The 14894-nt window shown below is 52.5% G+C and overlaps 3 protein-coding genes across 3 annotated transcripts; all 3 read right to left on the bottom strand.

Annotated features, from left to right (window-relative positions):
* Nucleotides 1-20: 20 nt before the first annotated feature.
* Nucleotides 21-293, bottom strand: T310_5760 (uncharacterized protein; the record flags this gene model as incomplete). Its single annotated transcript, XM_013471375.1, has 1 exon — nucleotides 21-293. A coding segment is annotated over one exon (273 nt), but the record flags the coding sequence as incomplete, so codon positions are not given.
* A 448-nt stretch (nucleotides 294-741) lies between these two features.
* On the bottom strand, nucleotides 742-2746 carry T310_5761 (uncharacterized protein; the record flags this gene model as incomplete). The annotated part of the gene is made up of 6 exons (XM_013471376.1): nucleotides 742-755; nucleotides 1039-1078; nucleotides 1151-1166; nucleotides 1355-1993; nucleotides 2064-2448; nucleotides 2608-2746. 6 exons carry the CDS (start codon nucleotides 2744-2746, stop codon nucleotides 742-744), a joined length of 1233 nt encoding a protein of 410 aa, XP_013326830.1.
* Nucleotides 2747-3834: 1088 nt separating this feature from the next.
* Nucleotides 3835-11878, bottom strand: T310_5762 (Cell morphogenesis protein (PAG1); the record flags this gene model as incomplete). Its single annotated transcript, XM_013471377.1, has 5 exons — nucleotides 3835-6321; nucleotides 6380-7393; nucleotides 7450-10776; nucleotides 10848-11078; nucleotides 11141-11878. 5 exons carry the CDS (start codon nucleotides 11876-11878, stop codon nucleotides 3835-3837), a joined length of 7797 nt encoding a protein of 2598 aa, XP_013326831.1.
* Nucleotides 11879-14894: the final 3016 nt, after the last annotated feature.

Raw genomic sequence — 14894 nt, forward strand, 5'->3', positions numbered from 1 at the left:
ACATTTGCCATTTCTCGTACGGTTGCAACTCGGGGGGGCTTTCCTCGCTCATCCATGGATAGTATCCACTGGGTAAGAGTTATTTCTTCAGTAACAGACAGTTTTCGATTCCTTTCCTGCGCATGCTCTCGCGTCGTACGGCCTTTCAATCGATCGTGTAATGTGGAATGGGGAACATCATATAACACAGAAGCTTTTCGCAGACTTGAGACTTGGCCCTTCTTATATGCTTGAAGAGCCAAAAGAATCTTTCCTTCCTGATTGGAAGCTTGTGGGAGTCTTGAGGTAGGCATTTTTGTTGATGGGAGTGGAGGCGCGTAAGCGTGGTGAGAAGTGTCCGACTAGGTCATTTGTCCGACTAGGTTATAGATTACGTTACAACCCCTCTTAAGGCTTTATATATTGGCACCCTATAGGAGCCCCTACAGGCTTTACACTGGCACCCTTAAAAGGCTTCATATTGGCACCATATAGGCACCCTTATAGGCTTGCATGGGCTCCCCTATAGGTTTTATATAGGCCTACATTACAAGGTGTGCGGAGGGCGGAAGGTCCGGAGCATTTAGGTATAAGCTTTTAGGTGTACTAGGCTTTATATTAGGCTTTATATTAGCTTATACAGGCTTTATAATGGCTCTCTTATGGGCTTCCTAAGAGGCTTTATAAAGGTTTACATTTATTACAGGCTGGCGGAGGGCCGAAGGCCCGGAGCATTTATAGGCTTCAGTAGGCCTAGGTAGTCTAACCCTTCAAGCCTATACGACGTTCAGAGTAAATTGTTAGGCAGGGTTTGTTTGACATATTATTAGAAGAAAAAATAACTTCCATGGTGTAGAGTAGATGCATGTACCGTACATTATGGATTGATTGATTATTAATTAACTACTGTTGTACTGTACTCCGTACTGTACGAACTGATAAGCAAGCAGGTACCGCGTACGGAGTACATATCTATAGGAACCAGTTTTGGTTGACTGCTTGCTTGTTGATATTTTTTCATCTTTATCTTTTTAGGTCTTGTGATTCTTGTGTACATACAGTGTGGCTTGGGATCGAGATCTGACATTTGCTTACTTGCCTACTGTCATCATCATCCAGATAGATAAACCTATCTATCTAACCGACACCTAAGATACTGAATAAATAATACCAGCTGTCGCATGTATCTACATCATTATATTCGCATACAACATGTGATCTGTCAAAAAAAAAAAGAGATGCAGAGATGATAAGGGAAAAAGAATAAGTACTCATAGATATCCTAGGATGGCATCACTATCGTGACTGCTCCTGCAGATACTTATAAACAACAGAAAAGTCCTTCCCCCTGTACGCATCCTCCACTGCGTCGTACAGTTTCTGAGCAGTCGCGGCTAGCTCCAATGGCGTGCCTGACTCCTGCGCCGCGGCGATGGCCAGCTTGAGATCCTTCTTCATCAGGCTGATGCCGAATCCTCCCTCGTAGCCGCGCGAGGCGGGCGCCGTCTCCACGACGCCCGGCACCGGGTTGTTGACCTCGCTCGGCCAGCATCGTCCTGTCGATGAGTTGATCATCTCGGCCAGTACCTTCGGGTCCAGACCCCATCGGATGCCCAGGTTCAGGGCTTCCGCCGTCGCGATGTTGTTGATGGCGAGAAGGTAGTTGTTGGCCAGCTTCCCGCTGACTCCGGCTCCCTGCTCGCCCAGATGCCAGGCGTTCTTGCCCATGAGCAACAGCACCTTCTTGACGCGTTCGACCAGCGAGCCGGTCTGCGACGACGCTCCGAACATGAACGACAGCGTGCCCGCCTTTGCGCCGACGACTCCGCCCGACATGGGCGCGTCGACGAAGCGTCCCTGCTTGGTCGAGTGGACGGCGTTGGCAATTTCCCTCGACGAACCCGGGTCGATGGTCGACGTGTCGATGAACAGACGCTCCTGCTCGAGCGGCGGCAGGTCTCCGTCTTTCAGGATGCTGTGGAAGACGTCCTTAACGTGCTTCGGCTCGGGCAGGCTAGTGATGATAGTTTCCTAAACACGAAACAAATGTCATCAGCAAGAAACAGGAAGAAACTCGAGCGTACGTATTTGGCAAGATTTTTTTCTCTTCATTCGATATCGTTAACCAAAACTTAGTCAAGACAGCCCTTTTCATTGACGATGCAATATCCCGATAGACACTGTCCAGACTTTCTAAACTACCAGCCTCAAGTCGCGCTACGCTGGCGAACTGGCGAAGCAGACCTCTCAAGAGAACAACGACATGCATTCTACACTCGGGAATTATAAAAAAAATTCCCTTACTTACCGCCTTCTCTGCGACTTCTCTGGGATTGTCGGCAATTTCTACGGAGCCCGCCGTCTTGGTCTCCTCCACGAACCGCTGCATGACATCCTTGTTCACGTCACGGATAATCAGCGTGTCGGAGGCGGGGATCTTTGCTCGGAGGTTCTTCGCCATGGGATAGCCTGTAGCACGAGTCAGATTATCGGAGAAGACTCCTTAGCTGGAAAGAATCGACATCATCAGGTGCAGCTGCTCCGCTGCTCCGGAATGTAGGCACGCGACAGCGACACCACATAAGTACACGGCGGGGAAGTGAAACGTGAGACAAGAACACAACATACCCATGTTGCCCAGCCCAATAAAACCCCAGGTAGCATCTCGTTGCAAAGTCGTCGAGAATGCTCTCCGAGAGGACCGACACAACGCTGGCGCTGGCATTGACAGTCTCCGCAGTGGGAGACTCCGGGAAGTTGCGCTCATTTTGCAATGCAATGCAATGAATAGAGCCGTACCAGACGACTGTCGTAGGAATTGGACTGCGCTGTGGCAGGCCAGAATCAGGAGAACGGAGGAAGTCGCAGAGTGAGTAGACGTGTGAGAAGCGTGGGGAGGTAGATGGAGGAGAGAGCAGGTGGACGACGGAGAGGAATGCAGGATAGGCACGCCAGCTGCAACCCAGAAGAAGACAAGCTCCTTCTTGGCTACAGGTGACCGACGAATAGCAAGGAACGCGTCGTCTCTGCCGTTCACACTGCTTAATTAGCTCGTTTATTGACAATATCGAGGGAAAGAAGCGTCTTGATACCGTGGCGCAGGAACAAAGCACACCCGATTCTTGCCGAGGTCGTGACTCCGCCAAAGCAAGGCAGCCCAGAGTAACTGCTGGCAGGGCATGCAGCATCAGTGGGCATGTAACCCTCGACCCACTGCTGCTGTCAATCCCCAATGCGGGGAAATGGAGGCGTGGGCACGGCTGGTGACGGCAGGCGATGCCCCGCGGAGGCACTAAGAATGACGATCCGAGGATTGGCGGGCCGAGTCCCGCGGCAATCACCGGAAAAAGAGGCGGTTAATTAACAGACCTTACGGAGTACAAGTTACAGAGTACCTAACTCTGTCCATTGCTGTGTGAATGGGCAATGACGTTGGCTAGCTTGACGCTTCGAAATTGACTGTTCGGGCAAGCCATCTGAGCTACAGACAGGCCAAGTCGCAGAACACCAGGAATCCAGTACACTACAGTTCAGTGCAGATTATTTATTATTAACCATAGATGTATTTACTGCCTACAGCATCTTCGAAATCTATAAGATAGAGGAAGAGCAACGTAGGCCAGCACCATATGCCCACATGCTCCCAACAACTGCCAAGACGAAAGCATAAAAAAGCAGAAATAACTCCAGATGAGGACACCTCGAGCACGCCTCATACCCGACCAATTGCGCCACCACAAAGATAAAGGACTGCAAAGGATATAAAAACGCCCACATAACTTTTCCTTTCCCATCACGAAGGAAAATAAAAACGATGAATCAACCAAGGAAACATTGCAAAGAACAAAGCCATTACTACTGCCCCGGCGATGTTGGACTATTAACCGACCCGCTCAGATACTCCGCCGGGACCTTGGGCACCCGCGGCGAATGTGCCGTCTGCGCGGCCGCCCGCTGCTGAGCCCGCAGCAGATCTCGCTGTCGTTCCTTCTCTCGACCTGAGGCGGTGCTGCCCGTCAGACGCCGCATCCCGCTCCGAATCATCGACTCCAGAGACGGCGTCACTTCGGAGCCCTTCCGGGATGCCGCTGGCGTGCTACGGGACGATGCGTGGCCCGTCAGCCGGTCGTCAGCGTCCGAGAAACTCTCTTCCACCTCGTCGTCCGAAAAGAAGGTGGTTTCCATCGAACTGTTGGCCGGCGCTGTAGACGACGGGTTCGAGCCGGGCGACGACAGCTGGTTGGCCGGAGACGTCACCGAGCGGTTGTGCATGGCCGGCCGCAGCGTCTGGCCCGCGCCCGTCGCGGAAGCTGGCTGTTGTTGCGCCAGCGGCGGCGACGTCAGGCCCATCATGCCTTCCAGCCGGGTCGGAGGTCGCGACGTCTCCGCCAGGCCATTGTGGAACGACGAGGTCGACGCCGTGCGAGCAAGAGACTTGCGCAAGATCGGGGCCGTCTGCTGGTCATACAGGCTGGCCGTCGTGTCACCAAAACTCGCCCCATAGCCTCGCAACCCGCTATCGGACATCGGCTCTAGAGACGGTGACTGCATCTCTGTCTCCTCAAAGAAATCGTCCAGACTGTCCAGCTTCTGCACAATGTCGCCCATATTGCCGTCCGTCTGGGTATCCACCGACTTCATCGTATCCGCCCGCATAGACGGGAAGTACGAGTCTCCATATTCGTCGGCGTGGAATTCCACTTCGGGCGTCGCAGTCCGCTGGGCTTCCATGCGATCCGCCTCCGCACACGTATAGAAGACCGCATGGACATTGTTGCGAGTGATGGTGGACTGCGCCGCAGGCATGGGAATGGACCAGCCGGTCGGTTCCGGAATCCCGTACAGACTCTGGATCCGTTCGTACTCTTTGCGGATCGCCCGCGACGATGACGACGATGCCATGCTCATCCGGATATGATGGCGTTCCATGGGATTGCCCGAGACCGTCATGATATGGTCCATGACTTCCAACGCCTGCGGACAGAGCTCGGTCTGGAGGAGCCGCAGCAGAGGCGAGATCAGATCCGGGCCGTGGCAGGTGACTTCGGGCCGTCGCATGTCGATCTCCGGGATCAACACACAGAGAATCCTCATCGTCTTGAGGCGGAACCACGTGGTCGTGTTCGTCAAGAGTCCCATCAGGAACACCAGACTCTGCACATCCTGCTGAGGGGCGTAGTACGACCGCAGTTCGGAGATCATATGCTGCAGGAAATCGCGGCTATTCTTCCACTGAGCGTTCGCGAAGCCAACCAAGCAGGCCGCCAGCCGGTCGTGGCCATGCCGCTCCGCCACTTTGGCCAGCAGATTGGCCCGATCCAGGATCTTAGGATCGTTCACTTCCTGGTCAAATTGATAGAGAAAATGGGGCAGGTTGGCCAGCGTCGCAAAGAGTAACCGATTGCTGTCTCCAACCAGTTCATTGTCCGGAAGCCCAGTCAGTCGGTGTAGGAGGCTCAGCGTGCGGTCAAACGCTTCCGAGGACTTCAGCCCTTTGTAGACCAAGTTCTGGATGCCATCAAATCCACCCTCCCACTTTGGAGGCTGACTCTCAATCAGCTTCGCGATCACAGCTGGGTCGCCCATGTCCACCTTGTCCAGGAATTTTTCGAGCATGCCGACACTCTCCATGAACTCTGTTTCGTGTATGGTGTTGAGACATGCACATGTGGTCCAGAAGAGTTGTGGATACCGCATCAGATCCGCTGGGGCCAACGAACTGATAATGACCTTCAGAGTGGTCAAGATCTCCATGGAGAATGTCTGATAATCAGTCTCTTCGTCGGCAATCGTGTTGGACAGTCGGGCCAGCATGTCAGCCAGCATTCGGGAGTCGAGAGAAGTCGAAATGCAGCGGAAGACTTGGAACGATCGGCATGCCAGATGCCGCACAGGACATGAGGTGGCCCAATTCAACGCCTCCTTGGACCAGAGATCGCTGATCCCTTCATAGACAAGACTAAAGAAAGTGACCGCCTGGCGCGTTACGCGAGCCATTGCAGGCGGAACCATGGTGCCATCCTCCTCCTCATCTTTGCTACTATTATCCTCATACTCCCAGACGACCGCCGGATCGCTCTTGCGGATAGATTCCACGAAATCCTCAATAGCTTGTCGAGTACTGGCAGTTGAATCATCATCTGCGATTTTGGAAGCAACCAGCTCGTGAATGAGATGGACAAGCATTTCTCTGGCTTGCTCCTGAACGGTAAGAGTATAATGGTCCCAGAGGATCAGGACCACATGCAGGAGCTTGATGACATCGTCTAGCGCTATTGTCACCGGTGCCACCATCAAGTCGACCAGGAAAATCATGGAGATCTGTCCGAGTGAGAGACCAGCCTAACGACGGCGGTTAGCCACGCAACACAGAAATGAAGAGAATGAGAATGGAGCATACCTGCTTGTTTCCGACCGGTAGCACGGTATTCAGGTCAGCGACATATGGCAGGCCACGAGCGTCAGGCGGAGCGGGGGCAGGATCCCGTCGCTCTTGTACCATGTTCTTTGGGACGACCTGCATCAGGAAGAATTCGATGACTTTGGATCCTGCGGGAGTAGAGGACAGAAACACGACAATCTGTTTGGCATATTCCACAAAGTTCTGCTCTTTACGATCCAGGCAGAGACTGATGATGAAGTCGAGCACCAGTTGCACATTACCCGCATGTGGTCCGGTGGCGAGTGCCTGCCAAAGTGCCTGCACTTCGTTTGGTAATATCGTGCCGCATCGGATCGTGATCTCAAACAGATTGGCAAGTAGCATATATGACTTCGCAGTTGGTCCACCACTCGGTTCCACTTGCAACTCGATCGTCTGTATCCAAGGTAAAATAGCAACGACGATATTTCGCTGGCCATCAGGCTGGAGGTTCCGGAAGTGTAAGCAGAATTCGGAGAATATCGTGAAAGCAAGGTCCGAATGCTGCTTCGCCAGCCGCTTGGACGTTTCAAACTGCGCGAGCTTATAGACCGCTGTCGTCTTGTCAGAAATGCTGATGTCGAAATCCTGTAGCCGAGAACTCTTCTGCTGCCGTTCCTCGAGTATTCGTAGAAGCCGCGCGGATTTCATCCGAATCTCTCGCTTCTGATTTCCCAAGGTATAGAGAACCGCCCCCAGAATTCTCCAAAAGGCCAGCGGGTAGTTTGCGTGCTCAGTGAGCACTTCGGTTACCACTTCAAAATAACTTTCAAGGGCCTTCGGTCGCTCCGACACGTAGCACATCTCCACTGATCGTTCCAGCAGATAAGGATACTCCTTATTGTGAACAATCAGATTCTTCAGGGCGCGTCGACCGATGCTATGCCACTTGTCACTGATAGTGTTGAAAATGATGTCAATCCAAGTCAGCATTCGGCCCACATCGAACTGCAAAACAGAGCCGCTCTCCGTTGTTATACTAATCGGACCCGCCTACAAATGTGTCAGTCGTCAAGGTACCGTCAAATTGCTTCAAAAGGACTCCTTACGCAAAGGGAAGCCATCGCGCTCAGTGCCGCAGCTCGCAGGTTCTTCTTTTCAATTTCCATGGCGGCGGCCGTGATTCGATATTCGCCCGTCTCGTGCTGCTGTGCGATGGCATATTTTCGCATGTTCTCCTCCCGTTGAGATATTTGCGCCTGATTTGGTGAATAGCCACACCAGTCCTCCATCAAGGAAAAGGCCGATTTGCGGGATTCAAATGGCATCCAGCGAGATGGGTCCTTGGTACGGTTAATGCCTTCGAAGAGCTCTTCCATGAGACCACAGTAGTGGTAACGTAGTTTCTGAAATTCCCAGTCGTTTTGTACCTCCACGTCACTCAGAAATATCCGTAGATCCTTTGTGTATGTGACGAGGTTATTGACAATCCAGTCATCATTATACACTTCGGGTTCCTTGAGGAAATGCGATGTCAGCTTGTAAACGTGCGTGACCTCGGTGCGTAGACGATCGGTCTTCCGGTTCCGACGGGGACTGCTCGGGGTACGATGATGACCGCCCATCCGAAGTTTGGCTTCTTCATTACACGTCGTCACCGCGTACTGCAATGACTCGAGGAGGGTCCGATAAAGGTTCTTGTTGATAGAACCTAATGCGACCACTATAGCGTTCCTGATAGAGTCCAGCGAAGCAGACAACAGAGGGATCACAAAAGCGAAGAGAGCTCTGGCAGAGGTGATTTTGTCTTGACCTTGTTGTGCTCCTCTCGAGGCCTTGCGTGCGTGTTGGGCGTTGGCTAACTGGCTCTGAGATTGAGCTCCGACGCTATTCAATGTTGTGCAGGCCATGACCAGATAGAGCTTCCACTGCTCGACCAGAATCTCAGCGGGTGTGACACCTCGGCCCATAGTCCGTCCCTGAACAGGATCCAGGGGTGCATACTGTGGTGGGCGAGGACTCTCTGCCAGCGCAGTAATAGACTTGTGCATTTGCACTAGCCTCGCACACACGATTTCTCTGGCGAGTGTGACTGCAAAGGGGCAAGTATCGAAGCTGACGCGGATGATGTTGGGGAAAACCTTGGACCAGAGAGTCGAGTCGTATGACACTTCACTGCTGCACAGCTCGATCAATGTATTATGCGACGCACTCTTTCTCTTGCCTTTCTGTAATCTACTCCTCTCCGCCACAGTGAGTTGTTCATCATTCAGGTCCATTATTTGCTGGGAATCTGCCTCCAGGATGCGAATTATCCTGGTATTTTCCTTCCCAAGCGCACGATCAAATTCAGTGACCAGCCGCAGCACGGTGATCGCGAACGAACGCACTCTCCGAGACTGGGAGCACAGAAAGAACAGACCGTGAGCCTCGATCTCTTCCACATAGGCAAGAACACTGGACAAATCGAGCTGCAAGGCCCTGCTGCCGGAGCCACCGCTTTTGTCCGAGGAATCGAGCCCCGCCTCCTTAGTCTTCTGTCGGATTTCCTCAATCCATATGCGAAGCAGCTCTACGTAAAGCGTCAACGTCGACTCGATGTGGCCCGGCCCCAGCATGCCTTCGTCTGACATGGTCGAGTACCGCGCGTCGAAATTGAAAATGAAACGAGCAAAACCGATGGTTACCTGTTGCGCGTGCATTTGTCGCGCAATCGATTTCAACGATTCGGCGGAAGATGCGGCGATGTTGGATTGGACGTGGGCTGTCCCCGTGCAGAGGAGGTTGATCAGCGAGTTGAAGGGGATATGATCCGATAAGCACCGGGGCAGAGCTTGCACTGCCACATGGAGGAGATCGTAAAAACTCTGTTTCTGGTCAGGCCCAGCTGAATGATCATCGCGTCGCGCAAAACTGAAGGCTTCCGAAATAGGCGTCTTGGGAGTGGCGCCGCCGAATTTCTCATCGAGGGCGGCCTGACCGCCGAAAGCATTGTCACAAAGGATAGTAATCTTCCCCAAGATCTCACAAAATCGAATGTAATACTCCTTTGCAACATCGTTGAGCTTGGATGTGTTCACGGGACGCGACAAGGACTCATTGGTCCCGCCTGAAGCCTTCGGTTTTGGTTCGGCTAAGAGCTGTGGCCGCGGGGGAAGGGGAGAATTCGGGACGTCAACAAAATGCTGGTTCGATACAGATCCCTCCGGGAATGGGAGATATAATTGATCGCCATTTTCCATATCGGAGATGACAGCGAGAAACGAGCGAATGCCAATCACCATCTTCTCTGGTTCCATCTGCTCAATCTTGAGCTCTTTCCCGGACAAAAACAGATCCGAGTTAATCAGGGGAAATATGATACTACGGAAACATAACTCGGGAAGCTTGAAACCGATCATCCGGATGAGCTGAACCAATGGCTCTGCCACTGCTGGTTCGGTTGTGAGATAGGTTCTTCGCCCCGGCGGCAGTGCTATCTTCACAACCTCCTCTACTCTCCTCAGAGTCACATTGTGGGGATCGGGATAGCGGAACAGGTAGGTCCAGAGCAATTGACACAAGGCCTGAAGTGCTAGGCCCCGAGTCGGACGGTCTTTCAACTTGGCTGGGAGACTCATGGCCAATGAGAGCCATTGGGAGGAGAAGACATCCTTCGACGAAACGCAGAGCAACAGGGTATGTAGAGGGAACACGGTCATCCAGTGCCGAGGTTTGGCCAGCATCTGCGACAGACGAGGAGTGATCAAATCCAAGAATTCCTTCCATCGAGGAAGGGCGAGATCGCAAGCCGGGTTAGCCGCGACTGGATGTAGTAGCTTCTCAAAGATATAGCAGTACGCCTGCTTGACTCGCTGGCCATGAGCATTCACGAACAGTCGAGCCAAGGACCGCATAAAGTCGCACGACTTGCTCCAGGCTTCTTCGGGGTAAGTCTTGATGCAAAGATGCCTCATTCCCAAGACCAACAATTCCACCTTGGCTTCTATTTCCCTGGACGGGCCCCGGAGAGACTCTTCCTTTTGATAACGTTCCAGCTCGGTGAGAAACCGATTTGTGACGCTCGTGAAGTTGTTCTCACTCATGATGCCCAGGAGTTGACCATAGATTCTCCAGTTAGCCATCCGTAAGGATGACGCTGCGATCTGATCGGGATCCACCGTTTTGAGCTGACCAAACACAATGTCCTCCAGCCGGTCCGCCATTTCAGGTGTGATCGCAGCTAAGCTGCTTTGGTTGAAAATCTCAATCAGAACCCTGCAGACCAGGTAGACCGACACCGTTGCCCGCCGCTCGGCGAGGACGACCTCGTCTTGTCTCGGTACTAATGAAGGCGGGGGCTGGGAGGCATCACCACTTGGACCGGTCTCTCCGCCACTAGAATGCGTAGGTTCCGTATTGCGACGCGGAAGCAGTCCGTTTTCCAAGGAATGTGACTTCTTTTTATTCCAGTTTACCGGTCAGTCATCGAGAGACATCCAATCGACGGATCGGATCTAGGACCTACCTGAGAAGCCATCTGTTTCGCCATGACGGCGGCCTCACCTTTCGCCTTGCGCCATAGCATAATTGTATCGATCAATGGCTTTGGCTTTTGGCGGGCAATATGACCCAGAGCAGAAATAAGCTGATCGAAAGCTGGGTCTGCTCCCGCGCCGCAAACCTCCTCGACCGGTGCCTCGACCTCACCCACTTTCATTATGCTCTGGTTGATTTTGCTATCCGCTTGACCGACAAACTGGAAACCCCAACATCAGCCAGGAAGAAGTAGATCACGCGCACGACGAGGAGGACCCTTACCGAATTGAAGAGATGATGCAACGCATACTCCCCCACTGTCTTGGACTCCTGGTGATGATGTTTCGAGTGCGAGCGGGAGTGATCCCGCCGCGATTTCCCGTTGGACAGCATCTTTCTATGCGTAGGATTTTTTGGATGCCCGTTAGCCTTAGTCGTTTCCCCAGAATCGTCATCTTCAATGGTACTCAAGCCGCTGGGCTGGACGTGCCCCGTCGCACTGCTTCCTGCATTGGTGTAGGTTGGATGCAACTCGGATTGATCCGGACGACCAGAGGATGGCAAATCTGGCCCTGGAGCGCCGTTGTTGGTACTATTCAGACCGACGGACGCGATGATTTCGGGGCTCAATGGACTCGCAGTTGTAGCCGAAGTTGCAAAGCTGGGGTCTCGCGAGTGCTGGATGCCATGCACAATGGACGTCTTGCGATGATGCCCGTAGGATACCGACGGCTTCCTCTCGATCGGTCCCTCATGCCCTGACGCTCCAGCAGGACGAGCAGCGGTCGATTCGGGGCTTTTCGAATGAGACTGAGCACGACGGCTGGACTGGGGCGGGATCGTAGGAACACCCAGCGTCGATGTATCAGCCGGGCGGCCCCTGGGAACGGAGGTAGAGGGCTCCCTGCTATGGGGACCAGTGAGACCAGGAGATGAGGCGTTCCTGACGGCGAGCCTATCCGGCGGAGAGGTGGGATTATGGTGCGTCGGGACTGGAGACTCGTCGGGGCCGAGGGGCATCGTTGGCTGAAGGGCAGCTGCCCGGGAGGGATAGGAGCTCGCTGCATATGAAATGAGAGTTAGATATGCATCGTCGTGGACAGAAATCGGCGGGGATTTGTGGCCAGATGCAAAGGTGTGACAGCGGAGGGTCAAGGCGGAGACGGGCTTCCAAGGGCGACTCACGGGTATGCTGCATCTTCAACGACGGCGGCCACCGCTCACAGGGAGGAGGAAGGGCCACGAGTGGACAGAGCAATCTTCATGCCTCTGATCGGTGCCCATCACGGGCCTGCAGGCTGATCACAGAGCAACAAGGACGCTGGACAGGTGGTTTGAAGCGAGCTATGCAAGAGGTGAGCTTGTCGGGCACAAGCCGTCTGTCACGACCCTATCGCCGGCTCCACCAGCGGACCAGCCTTCGCTCCGCGACCTTCGAAGGCCATCGACCGCGCCCGCCCTAGTCGTGTCTGGCAGGTGGCTTCTCCGTGTTTGCGCGTGGTAATTAATCTGCAGCAGGCACGCTCCCTGGCCCAATGATGGCGTTCTTGCCCCTGGCAGCGCGAGCAGTCCCCAGAGCGCAGGCGCAACACGGCGATTCTTCTCGAAGACTGCTCCATCGCCCTTGCTCCATCGGCCCTGGAATGGCCAGACAGGCTCTGGAGAACAGCCAATCGATCTTCCAGCGTCCATTGAGACGTTATGATTCGCCCGTATTCACCATACCTCGACTATACACCCGTGGACAGAAGCATCGATCTCCTTTTTGCACCCTGTCACGTGCTTCAATGATATTAGGTAAGGGATATGGCGAGAGCATGGCAAAGAATTCTAAGTAGGGATTACATAGTTAGGAGGCTGCGATAAATATAATAAAAACTATATAGAAAGACTATATAGTACCTATTACAGGAATGTGGTGAGGAATAGGCGGCGAGCCCGACTGGAAAGTAGAAAATAGAGACCATACGGTAGAAGGCTCTTGACATAGAACTGTTTTTTTTTTCGCTTTAAACAGTGAAGGTAAGACCTCCATGCAAGGCTTGTTTATTATTAATGACAAACGGCCATCAACCCCTCCATTAGATTCCGATTTTCCGATCAGTAGTGCTATTCCAGCGTGCAATATCACAGGATAACATTCCCAGTACAATTGATAAATGACTTCCCACCTTTTTTCTTTTTTTTTGTTCAGAGAAAACATTCCATTGAGCTCAATTAATTGCGTACGTACAGTCCATAGCACCAAGGCCTGACACATGATTTACCGGGCTGACCAACCGTAATTAAGCAAGATTCTCACCTCCGAAGCTGTGTCACAACATGGCTCAACATCAAAATTGACGTAGATTGATGGTTGCATCTACATTCCTGATCCTCGCAATCTAGCAATGGTCGTGGCCTTTCATTATGATATCTGCCCAAGCTTTGCTACCCATCCAGAAGCGCACAATCAGGAGATCAACATGGATAGATTCAACTACTATATGGAGCACTCAGCTCGATAGATCTAGATCATCATAAGGATCCTCGATTTGTGGAAATCTAACTGGTTTATGTAGACTATCTCTTTCTTTCAATGACTGGAATTCATCTCCATACACGACGATAGTATATAAATTCGCGATTTCATATAATTATAGTCTGATCGCCCAAGCACCGATTCTCAAAGGTTACGATTAAAATACGTTGTAGTTCTTGAAGCCCAATAAGAACGCAAACTGTGCATGCCGTCGACGGCTCTAATTCTTCCATTTTTATAAATTTCTACTTTAATTTTTTAGTGTGTAGACCTGTCGCGTGCAACTTCGTTTGTAGCCACACAGAGCTAGATTTCGGCTGACTCAATCAACCATACCCAATTGAAACTCCTGGAGGGACTCCCCACGGAATAATACAAAGGCACATGCGGAACGGCGGAATGAGTTCTCTGTGTGGGGTCTGGAATGATGCGGAAGTCTGCGATCCGAAGGCTGACCTCGTTCACACCATCACGGAATCCCCTCCGTATGTAGGTCCACAAAAGGCGTTTCTATGTACTGTACAGTCAGTGCATAGGTGGGGTGATTAGATAACCTGGGTAGAGGATGAATTGATATTGCTCAAACAATCAAGAATTGCAGGAATAATGGGGGTTCTATCGAATCTGCTGATAAGGTACTGAGGCTCATTAATTGCCACTTCGCCCCCCCCCCCCCCCCCCCCCCAAAAAAAAGACGAAATCACACCGACTCGAGGCCCCAACAGAATCGTTTTGTTGAGGTGCAGCCGTGACAGCACTGCAGTGCCAAAGACATGGAATTAAAGAAGTGAACTATGTGGTTAACCAGGCCAGAGGTTCCAAGTTGCCGGTACAAGATGCCGTATTGTAAAGGGTCCTGTCGTAACCTCGGGCAAGGACGTACTTGCTACCATTCCATTAACTCTATTCCTTATTTCTTCCCAGCAAGAATTCAACACATCGTGGACGTTAGGAGTTGGAGATGGATCAGTCTGTTTATAGTGCAGGAGTATGTAGTACCGTACTGTACATATATACCTGCGTAAAGCGAACTCCTAGGAATCACGTCAGATGCAAAACACCCCAACTCTCCGCATCAGAGCCGTGCCTCATCCTCACCGGCCATCGGAGAGAGTGACGGTGTTCCCATGCTTATGTGGGGAGGCCTCATCCGAAACTCAAACCCCATCCTCGGGTGGGATCTTGACGCCCGCGGCCCTTGGGTCTTGTGAGGAACACGACCAACAACCAAACAGGGAGTAGTTCTGGTAATTAGAGTCCTCACTGATCCTCCATCTTCGATCATCGTTGTGGAGCGGGAGCGGAGTCCTTGGCTTCCTGAGCCCAAATTGCCTTCTACGCGGGCCGTTACTGTGGCCGTTCTCGCTGCGCCGCCTCCTTACCTAGGTACATGCTGTGTTCTCTGGACGCAAGCCTCTCGTCGGAACCAAACAGAATCCCCCACGGAGGAATTCCCTATCCGAATTCCTACTCCGTGCCTTCAGCATTGCCGGCGCTGACCGCGTGAGTGCACCC

Source organism: Rasamsonia emersonii, assembly GCF_000968595.1.
Source record: "Rasamsonia emersonii CBS 393.64 chromosome Unknown ctg1118621760324, whole genome shotgun sequence".
NCBI classification, from domain to species: domain Eukaryota; kingdom Fungi; phylum Ascomycota; class Eurotiomycetes; order Eurotiales; family Trichocomaceae; genus Rasamsonia; species Rasamsonia emersonii.